Below are 11,493 nucleotides of genomic sequence, written 5' to 3'. Positions count from 1 at the left end.
GAGAGACCAGATGATGTTCCCGAGGCGGTTACCAGCATTCCTGATGAAGTGACCAGAGTGCCAGAAGCACCCGAGGCCGTGGCGAGCAGTGTTTCTGACGCTGAGAGTGAACAACCGAGTTGTGATGATAGTATCGCAGGAAGGCCGGAACGAGACAGGAAAGCGCCTAAACGATACGAAGACTTTGTGCCGTATTTCTAATTGTGCCCGCATTATCACAACAGGGAAAGTTTGTGACGGTTGGAATGATAAAAGAACATTAGGACAGTGATTTGATCATATATCATAAAGTGCGTGTATGAGTGCTGTATGAAGTACATTTTGTTTAGTTGAGTTATTGTATTAGTTAGTTACGACATGTTCATGTTACATTGTGTGTAGAAGGAGTTTGAACTTGTTTGTTTGTTTGTTAGACATTGTTTGTTGGTTCCGAGGGATATCGATAAGGTGACGGTGTTTACATTTCAACATTAAGATGTAAAGTTTATTTCTGGTAAAAGGAGGGATGTCATGATAATGAATCTGTATGAGATGTATTCACCTGACCGGAAGTCACATGGTATGAGGGAGAGAGAAGAGCGTGAAATGGAGGAACAATGAAAACTGGAGAATAAAGACACGGAGATGTTTAACTGGTAAAACCTGCGTTATTAGTGTTATTAACTTCACATTTCGGGCCACAAATGTGACACCCGTAAGGAGTTTGTACATTCTCCCCGTGTCTGCGTGGGTGACCTCCCACCATTCAAAACGTGCCGGGGGGGGGGGGGGTGTAGGTTAATTGGGTGTAAATTGGACAGCATGGAATTGTGGGCTGAAGTGCCCTGTTACTGGGCTGCATGTCATTTTTTTTTAATTTTGTGCCAAATATCCCAAAAGGGCAAAACGGCGGTCATTGAAAATAGAGGAAAGGACTCTGAATTGAAGGGGTGGGGGGGGTTCAGCAGTCTGTCGTGTAGAGGGACCCGGGCTTCCTAACAATTTCCTTTCAGGATATGAAACCTATTTCAGAGAGACGTCTTCCTCGCAGTTGGACCCGCGGGGTGCCTTCAAGGCACAGCAGACCGAGCGGAGGGCAGGGGGTGAGCGCTATAGTTCGGGTTCGAACGGATCAGCTCCGGTGGGTCATGAGTTAATGGAAGGAGAAAACCAGAGGGACAGTAATGGAAGAAATGAAACCCAAAGTCCGGATTCCTCCGCGGAAATCGAAACAGGGCGGGGAGCGGCGACCAGAAAGATACTCACGGGTCCGTGACGTGTGTCACATTTTCTGTATCGAGAGGGTTTGTTTCATCTTGCCGCTTGGAATCATTCGTAGGACGGGTTTATAAGGCGGATGCAACCTCTCATTCCTGCCATCAGTTGCTTCTGTACGAGCTCGAAGGGAACCAGAAACGGCACTGAACGATGGATCTGTACACCTTAGAACCCAAGAAGTTGGACGATTTCATTAAAAGGAACCTGGAGCCCACCGGATTCAAAACTTCTGTGAAAGAGGCCGTGCACAGGGTCTGTGAATTCTTAAAGAATCAATGTTTCATCGGACAACCCAACGTTAAAGTGATTCGATCCATTAAGGTGAGTCACTTAGTTCTTTCTTTGCGCCATTTAAAATACCAAGCACCATCCTTTTTTTTCAAATTGCAAATTTTCAATGATTTTAAATGATGTTGACTGCAAAATGATTTTGTTTTGGCTGTGCAAAAACAGGAGCTATTGCACTGAGTCTCCCTCGAAATCATCCGGTTATAAATGACTGATAGGCATTATGGTTCATTTCACCTCCACCCTCAATACAACATGTGAAAGTCCCACGGGAGCCTTAGCAATGTACCTCCGCTATCTGTTGGGCCAGTCAGTCGCTCTGGACAAGGATGACCTCCTACTCATCGCGGAGACCCCTCATTTTAAAATGTACTCTGATATAAAATTCTCTCAAAAGAGGTGTGCTTTGAACCTCCTCATCTGAAATTTTTTTTAAACTTTATTTATTCGTTCAAAATACATATAAGTAACATATATAACAATAAACTAAACATGAACAATATATTTTATATATAAAAGAAAAAAAAAGACCCCCCTTTCAGCCAACTCTCCTAAGGAGAGCCATAAAGAGAGGAAAAAAATAAAGAAAATTTAAGTATACATGTTAAGATCTAATCAATGTAAATCAAAATGTAAATATTCTGAATATAAACAACCACTTATTAATAAAAAAACTAATTATCACATGAAACACAAGTGATTTTTTTCCATTATTAAACAATGTTTCATCTCATTATGCCATCTATTAATATCAATCATATTTGTATCTTTCCACGTACTAGCAATACATTTTTTCGCTACAGATAATGCTAAATATACAAAAGCAAGTTGAAATTTTTCTAATCCCAGACTCATCTGAAATCTTTTGAACTGTGACTCATTAAGAGTTTCAGGAAGAGAGACCAATGTAGGTTTGTATATACTTAAAATAAGTTTTATATTTTTTTTTGTTGACAGAGTGGATCATCGGGAAAAGGAACGGCATTAAAAAATAACTCCGATGCAGATCTTGTTGTGTTTCTCAGTTGCTTCAGTAGTTTCCAGGATCAGAGAGACAACAGGCTTGAAATTCTCGAGGAAATTCAGAGAATGCTGAAAAAGTGCTCTGAAAGCATTGCATATGAGATCCGTGATATCGATATCACCTTTGTGGCAAACAGCAACATCCCGCCAAAATCTTTGAGCTTTGAAATGAAATCAAAGAAGAGTTTAGAGAGTGTGTCCTTTGATGTTCTGCCAACCTACGATGTATTAAGTAATAAGTTATAGTAACCTTGTATCAACACGCGCGTTATTAAATCCGAACTGTTAATTTTGTCTTTTGCCACTGGGAAGAATGGAGCTTGGGTCTTTTGCTCTCTCCATTGTCCCACCCTAGTTAAATGATGCCGCTTTTACTTAGGAAGAATATACTATAGAGCACTTTATGTCTGACAAGGACACATTGAATTCATTCATATGGGAAATAACAAGGAATATTAAATCTGGATTTGAATGGGATTGTTTTACCATTGATATTAACCCCATTTGGAATTAAAATGAAGTCCATGGCAAAGCAAGACACCAACTCTTGAAACAAATTAAATTCATGTTTTTTTGAATTTTTTTTCCTTCATTTGTTTTTTAAAGAAAACAATTCATTTCCTCAGCCACACAAAAAAAACCTTTTAGTTTGGAAGTTTTTACAGAATTACCATTTAATGATTCTAGGGGAAAGTGCCAAGTAGGAGATGGGAGACAATAGAATATTTGCAGTTCACTTTCCAGAAGAAATCTCAAGTTGCACCCAGAAACCAAATACCTGCTACAGTTTCTCCCTCTCCAATAAGGTATTAAGTTGATCTATAATCAAAGACAATGGCAAAAGTCAGAACTGAAATCAGAAACCTTTTTGCTCTGTTTTTCTCATATCATAGTTCTCATAATTGGATGTCTTCAGATTAACATGAATTAATTACCCTGTTATATTCACTATACACCACTGATATTCAGCAATGAGCAAGTAGCTTCCAAAAGATCAGATGGAAAATGGGTGGTTCTACCTGTGAAACATTTATTTTCTATCCAGATGGAAAACCACATCAGATAGCACCTGAATTTACTTGTAATTCCTTGGAGAAATCTTATGCCATTTATAGCCAATTCTTTGTGGGAACCTTTGGGAAGTCAAAAACTATCCTGAGATTAAAGAAACTGGTGAGCATCAAATAAAATGTGTGACTGTGATGCCCAGTTTGGGAGTGTTTAATTTAGACGTACAGCACAGTAACAGGCCATATTGGCCCATGAGTCCGTGCCACCCAGTAAAAGATTAGTCACCCCTGGTCCACTTGGTCCTGTAAGAATTAATTGCACTGTTATTGTTCAATTATTGTCTTTCACCCATGCTCTCATTAATTTATTTGTTGCAGCTGCACAATATAATGTAACTGAAGCACATCTCAAACTAATCGGATTTTTAAGTAAAAATGGAGAATTTTCTGCCTGTTTCACTGAGCTTCAGAGGAAATTTGTGAAACGTTACAGTTCAAAAGTTAAAGACTTGATCCGCCTGCTGAAGTATTGGTACAAGGAGGTGAGTGACAGGAGAACAGTGATTATTAATCATTGAAAATGTTGGGAGTATTGTTGCACCAAAACTAAAATGGTAGCTCAGTATCTCAGCTTTCACCTTAGTCATGGCCTATGTGTATACCCAGTGTAATGTGTCAAGTTCTTAATACCATCCTGAATTATTGTTCTCCACTTTGAATGGTCAAGGGACAGGGTTTCCCAGGAATTAATGGGGATGTTGCATTCCCTCAAGGAGACATTGTGCATTAAATCTTTCCTCTGTTCACCTGGTAGACTTGACAGCTTGGAATGTAGACTCTCTGTTTTAAGAGGCTGATGACAAGCTCATTGCCTATCCTGTATCTTGACTGAGATTTGAAAGATGATGCTGATTTTAGGTTCGCATCCCTCCCATGCAATCTGGAGGCTTTTTACATGTATTAGTCCAGGCCACAAAACCATAAAGGAGGGCAGGCATCACTTCTGCCTCGTCGACCATGGATTTTTGTGGAAAGTCTGAGTTTTTGCTCCACAATCTCCTTTTCCACAAATCAACCAAAACCTATGCTAGTGCATTGAAGTCAAAGGTAACTTTGTGAAACTATCTTTGTGGTGAGGTGGTCTCTAGGTATATGCTTCATGTTTTCCTGTGAATTCTATTATTGGCAGGCAATGTAAAGCAGCAGGTGGAGGATTCCTCATCTTGTAGATGTTGAATGTAAACTTTAATTGTCACTTGGTTGAATAAGGATTAATCTACAATTACCCTTTTTTGATGATACCTGCAATGATTGTATTTTTGAGATTACTTTTAAAGTACGATTACTGTTTCTCGAAGCTCTATTGGTTACCTATTAATGGTATATCAGGAGAACTTACTGAAATTTTGAGAGAATATTTAGAATAATTAAAGATTTTCATTCTCCTTTGCCATACTCAGGTGCAATTCAAAGCCACTGAACAAAGTTTGGAGGAAGGAGAGCTCCAGTATATCTACATAGGCTGAACATGTCATACACAGTTCAAATACTCCTTGCAGTTTTATACCATTTTCTTTTTCCCCCAGGATCTAACATTCTCCATTGTAGGAGAAGCAACTTTATCCCTGGGGAACCCATGAGCTTCAATTTATGTTTGATGATTGACTGTAGCTCCCCTGCAAAATGGTTTTGATTGTGGTGTTAAAAGCCCAGAGGACCCCCAAAACCCAGCGGCAATAGCTGTTCACCAAGACGAATGGGTACTTAAACAAAAGTTGCTTTTAATTATCTTTAAAACATGAAAATAGAATTTAACTTATCCCTATTGACTTACTTAACCCCCTTCTAATTCTAAGTGCACGTGTATGTATAGTATGTGTAAGTTCAGAAAAGTACTTTGGTTCACAGTCCAATCTCATTTCTCATTCCTTCACGTTCACTGGAGCAGACAATTCTTGTACTGTGCACAGATTTTAACGTTTATAAAGTTCAACAGGCTTTGGTGCTTGAAAGGTAGATGGTTACCTCTCAGGAAGGTTCTTGTTGGTTTTCAGAGAGCGATTTGTTGTACATTTACTTCCATCAGCCACTTCAGTGTCTTGCCAAAGAAACGCCCCATCAAGGTTCTCCAGATGATTACTTCTTTCTTTCAGGTCACCACAGAGTTCCCTTTTTCTCTTATTCCAAGTGAAACATTAGACAGCCAGTCCTCTCCTCTTGCATAAACCACAAAGGCTTTGACCAGGCTGTCTTCCAAATGGGACTTTCCAGCTTGTCCTGTTCCAGTCGCCTTTCATCTGTTGCCTTTTGTAGACAACAATCCATTAGTGAAGTCTCTTGAGCACTCTTCAAAGCTTTTACAAAAACTGTTGGCCCTGACATGTCTAGCATGGGGCAGAGCTCCAGTATTTCAAATAAGATCTGTTTTAAATTGTTTGTATGTAACCTACTCTAACAAACCTTTCCCAATTTATCTCCCAAAAACATATCTATATACTCTGTCACAGTGCTACATTTTTTTATGAACTCCACAGTATCCTAGTGTATCCTCCCACCTTTTCTGGAGTTCAGTTTTGAAATGGTTAGAAACAAATTTGTAACTGACTATGTGTTAATTGAGATTTAATTTAGATTTTATTTGAAGATCTGACAATCCTTTCAGATGGATAAAAGCGCTGCATAACTATTAGTAGTAGGGGAACCTTGGACTAATGACGGACCAAATTCAGATCTGTCGGAGTCGTATTCATTGTTTCTATTTGAGGGAACTTTATGTCTGTAAGCAAATTGGATGCTTAAATCTAAATCTTTATAATCCACACAAGCATTTGTAAGAAGATCCAAGTGGGAGTAAGCCACTTAGCCCCTCAAACCTGGCCTATCATTCAAAACGATGGTGGTTGATCAGACCCAGGCCTCCTCTGATTGTCACTATAGATTTGGCAATTTGAGAGTTCAAAATATGAGGTTAAGGGTCACTCTAGAGAGTCTCAGATTTTTTTTTGTGGTTGCTGAAATGTCCTCATTGGTCTGGGTGTGGCCATAGCCTATAGTTTTAAGGAAGCTGTACAATCTTAGAAAATAATGATTTAAAAGCATAATACCAAAAATACAGAATGTGTTTAATGTTGCATTTACTTATTTGTTTGTCAATAATTTTCACTAGTATGTCAAGCCACGGAATTCAGAGTTGAAAAATGGAGAACGATTGCCTGCAAAATATGCTTTGGAGTTATTGACTATCTATGCCTGGCAACAAGGTAATCATCAAGAGAGATTTGACACAGCTGCAGGGTTCCACACAGTCCTACAACTGATCTGCAACTACCAGGAACTGTGCATCTACTGGACTGACTATTATGATGTCAATAATGCCACCTTGGCAACATTTTTAATCCGCAAGGTCCAGGAAAGGAGGTAAGGACTCACAACATTTCAACATGTGCCATTTGCAGCTCTTTTATATTAAAAAAAAATAACAATTTGTGTCCAATTTCTCAACTTGTGTACACGGGTCAAACATCGAATATTACATTGCAATACATTCTTATAACATCTGAAAGTACCTCCGTGTTCTTCATTTCTCAACTAACTAACCAACCCATGCTGAGGTAATTGGATTCAAACTCTTCAGCCTTGTTTACAAATCACATCAGCCTCACAAGCTATCCTTCATCAACTCGCTATGCCCTATGTCTACTATGTACTATCTCGTATCCCAATTTCACTTTCTGTCTGTTTTCCAGCAGCGGTAATATTTTCTGTCAGCTTGCCCGCACATTAAAATGCACCAAAAAAAATCTCGACAAGGATTCTTCAAATGTTATTTGTGCTCATATTTTCTTAATCTTCATCATAAAACAAATTGAATTATTAGCTCTTGAAATCTGAACTGCTGTAAAGAATCACAATGCCATCATGAATGATGAAAGTAGGCCACTGTGGAGTCGTATACAGGTTCAACTCTTTTTAATCTGGTGACATCAAGACCTGACCATTGCTGGACCACAGAAAATGCCAGAAAACAGAAATTGACTCCTAAGGAACCCCCTAAGTAAACATGTCAAAGGTAGAACAAAGCTTAAAACAGGAAATGATACTGTGGGATAACAAGGTTAGAGTAGCAGTTAGAACCACACCCTTAAGGTGCAAGGGCTCAGGACATTACTACAAACTCCTTACAGATGGTGCGGCACTCGAACCCTGGTCCCGATTGCGGCAGATTCAACCTTTACAGCACCAGTGCTTGGGACATGGGGTTTGAGTCCTGCACTGTCTATCAGGAGTTCGTAATTAATGGCAACAGATTCAAAATGTGGTAGACCAAGGGAGTTGCTGGACTACAGAACACTGGATAAGGGGTTCCATCTGCACATAATTCAGAAAGTGTCATCATGGGTTGTAAAGAGAGATAATGCACATTGGTGTTCATCAAAGCATTGAGTACAGAAGTTGGGATACTATGTTCCTGTTGCATAAGATATCCGAGAGCCCAAATTCAGAGCATTGTGTTCAGTTTTGGTCACCTACCTACGGGAAAGACATCAATAAGATTGAGGGGAATACAAATAAAATTTACAAGGATGTTGCTGAGACTTGAGGAGCTGAGTTGTAGGGGAAAATTTGAATAGGACTTTATTCCATGGAGTGTCAGAGGATGAGGGAAGATTTGCAAAAAGGGTATAGATAGGGTAAAGGTAAGCAGGTATCTCTCAAAACCAAGGTTCCCTATGCCTTCTAACCTTGCCTTTGATTCTGACTGGAACAGGACCAGTACAAACTTTGTACTCTCAAAATTTCACCTTTAGAGGCCCTTCACTTACCTCAAACATTCTTGCTCAAAACAGTTTATCCCAATCCACACATTCTAGATCCTTTCTCATTTCCTCAAAATTAGCCTTTCTCCAATTTAGAACCTCAACCTGAGGCCCAGACCTATCCTTCTCCATAATTAACATGAAATTAATGGCATTCTGATCACTGGACCCAAAGTGCTCCCCTACACATACTTCCATCACTTGTCCAGTCTTGTTCCTAATAAGAGATCCAGTATTGCATTCTCTAGTTGGAAGTAAAAGAAAAGTATTAGCTGGGGTTACAGATGGTGAGCAAGTTGGCACTTCAATATATTAGAAAACTTTACTAAACATATTTGGCAAACTCCAAGCTCTTTTACAGTATGGGAGTTCCGGTTAATATGTGGAAAGTTAAAATCTCCTACTATCACAACCTTTGTTTCCTGCAGCTTTCTGTTATTTTTACAGATTTGCTCCTCCAATTCTCACTGACTAGTGGGAAGTCTATAATACAACCCCCATGGCCCTCCTCCCTTTCATTTTCCCTACCCCCAGTTCTATCGTGTCTTAAAGCAATGGAAACCCGGAACATTGAGCTCCCAGTCCTTCCCCTCCTGTAGCCAAGTTTCACTAATTGCCACAATATCATCATCCATGCTCTAAGCTCATCTGCCTTTCCTACGATACTCCTTGCATTGAAATAGATGCACCTGAGAATATTTCCACCACATTCAACCCTTTGACTTCGAATGGTGCATGCAATTTTAACGTCTTACCCCCCCCAACCCCCTCTCCTCTATCTGTTCTGGTGCTCTGGTTCCCCTCCCCCTGCAAAACTAATTTAAACCCACCAGAGCAGCACTAGCAAACCTTCCCCCAAGGATATTGGTCCCCCCCCCTCCAGTTCCGATACAAACTGTCCCATTGGAATAGGTCCCACTTTCCCTGGAAGAGATCCCAATGATCCAGAAACCTGAAGCCCTCCCTCCTCCACCATGTCTTTAACCACATGTTAAGCTGCATTATCCTATTTCTAACCTCATCAGCATATGGAACAGGTAGCCATCGTGAGATCACTACCCTGGAGGACCTGTCCTTCAACCTAGCACTTAACTCCTTGAACTCTCCTTACAGGATCTCCTCATCCTTCCTACCCACGTCATTGGTACCTAAGTGGAACATGACATCTGGCTGCTCACCCTCCCTTCTGAGAATACAGTGAACTTGACCTGAGATATCTCAGACCATTGCACCAGGGAGGCACATAGCTTTCTGAATACTCAGTCTCTTCCACAGAACTTCTTGTCTGTCCCCCTAACCTTGTTCCTGTTGCTTTTTCATTTCTATTTTCTTTTATCTCCCTCTATTCCCTGCTGTTGGTCCCCTTTTCTTTCAAATCTGGGCGCTAGGAGAAGAGGGACTTTTTTTGGACCTTGTGAATGTTTTTCTATGATTTTTATATTCAGTGTATTATTGTTATTATGAGTTCTGTATTTTCTTAAAACTTAAATAAAATATTCAAAAAATCCCAAAATATGATATCTAAAAATGCTACCCTTACCTGTGCCTACCTGCTAAATCTTTTTTCCTTGAATAAGGTGGCCTTTTCTGACTTCAACGCTGACTATTCCTCACCTCGTCTGTTCTCGCCAAAGCCTGACCACTCTGACTTGGCCCACTCTGATGACCGCTCCCTCCTTTGTCTTCATCTGTTGAACTCTATTTCCCCAACCTATTTTACCTCCACCCCTTGATACTATTATGAGCAATGTTCTCCATCCTTGCCTAACAATACCCTCTTGTTTTGTGGTTTACTGAGGTGGGCAAGTATCTTTAGTTTGCACAATACATTTCTCAAATAAGTTTGGATTGAAAATGATATACAAATGTTGCAATTCTAGATTACATTTGGGGAGATGGATGGATGACAAGATGTAGATCTTTCAAAACCAGTATTGGAATAGTGTAAAGTTTCCAGCAATTTCAACACTTCTCACTAATAGTCACCAAGACTGCCACACTATCAGCAAACACTATTGGATTAATTTTATTTTTCAGACCAATAATTCTTGATCCAGCGGATCCAACTAATAATGTGGCTTTATCTTCTGGATGGTGGGTGATGCAAGATGAAGCGAGAAAATGCCTAAACATACCTTGTGTGTTGAACAGCAGCATGTGGGATGTCCAGGTAAAATTATTTGGGGAAAAAAAATGATGCTTTAATAACCAGGATTGGAACAATGCTTTCATTTCCTCACCTCTGCCACACTGTCAATGCCTGACTGTTGCAGACTTTCCACTTCCCAATGGGAGATGAACCAATTTGTTGCAGGCCTTCTGACCACCACCCACCAACCACCCCCCCCCCCTCCACCCTGGTGCTGCTTGAGTTGACCCCGAGGTTGATTGCAGTCTCTGCCAGTGAAAACATGTAGCCCTGTTGCGGTGCCTCTCACTGGTTGGAGGATTGAGCTGGAAAAAAGGTGTAGACATGATGGCACTTGGTAAATGTGTAGCTTTGTGTGCATGGTGCAATGTTTTCAGGTGGGTGTTTAGTTTGAAATGTTTCTGAACCATTTGGGATTACTGTGACGATCATTGACTGTATCTAGCACTATTTGTGAAAGGAGTTGAGGCCACAGTCAGTACAATTACACTCCGATGAAGCCAGGCAGGAAGGAGCTCTTTAGGTTGTCCCCATTTTTTTTTCTCTGCTCTGATTTACCCCATTACAGAAAGCATGTGGAGGCATTGTAAAGGGTACATTTAGAAATTTATCAGGGTGCTGCCTGGATAAGAGGGTATGACCTATAAGGGGAGATTGGGCAAACATGGGTTGTTCTCTTTGAAGTATCGGTAGCTGAAGGACGACTTGAAGTTAAGAGGCATAAAAAGGGTAGCAGTGAGAATCTTTATCCCAGAATAAAAAATCTCACCTGAGAGGACATATGTTAAAGCTGATGGGTGGAAAGTTTAAAGGAGATGTGTGGGCCAAGTTTTTGAAACAATGAGTGGTAGGTGCCTGGAGCAGTCTTTCAGGGATATTGGTGAAAGCAGATTTGATGACATTTAAGAGGCTTCTAGATGGACATGAAATTATAGGTAATAGCAAAATG

General features: G+C 40.2%; 1 protein-coding gene across 1 annotated transcript in view; it reads left to right on the top strand.

The window, feature by feature from the left end:
• Positions 1 to 584: 584 nt before the first annotated feature.
• The window catches only part of LOC138762390 (uncharacterized), a 63,724-nt gene continuing 52,815 nt past the window's right edge, over positions 585 to 11,493 (top strand). The window contains exons 1-6 of the mRNA XM_069936156.1: positions 585 to 635; positions 1,012 to 1,578; positions 2,503 to 2,800; positions 3,957 to 4,120; positions 6,745 to 6,995; positions 10,433 to 10,565. Coding sequence (XP_069792257.1) covers positions 1,408 to 1,578; positions 2,503 to 2,800; positions 3,957 to 4,120; positions 6,745 to 6,995; positions 10,433 to 10,565 — 1,017 coding nt within the window. The 5' untranslated portion in view covers positions 585 to 635; positions 1,012 to 1,407. The remainder of the gene's footprint in view (positions 636 to 1,011; positions 1,579 to 2,502; positions 2,801 to 3,956; positions 4,121 to 6,744; positions 6,996 to 10,432; positions 10,566 to 11,493) is intronic.

Source organism: Narcine bancroftii, chromosome 4 (assembly GCF_036971445.1).
Source record: "Narcine bancroftii isolate sNarBan1 chromosome 4, sNarBan1.hap1, whole genome shotgun sequence".
NCBI lineage: Eukaryota > Metazoa > Chordata > Chondrichthyes > Torpediniformes > Narcinidae > Narcine > Narcine bancroftii.
This window is presented reverse-complemented; position numbering and strand designations above follow the sequence as displayed.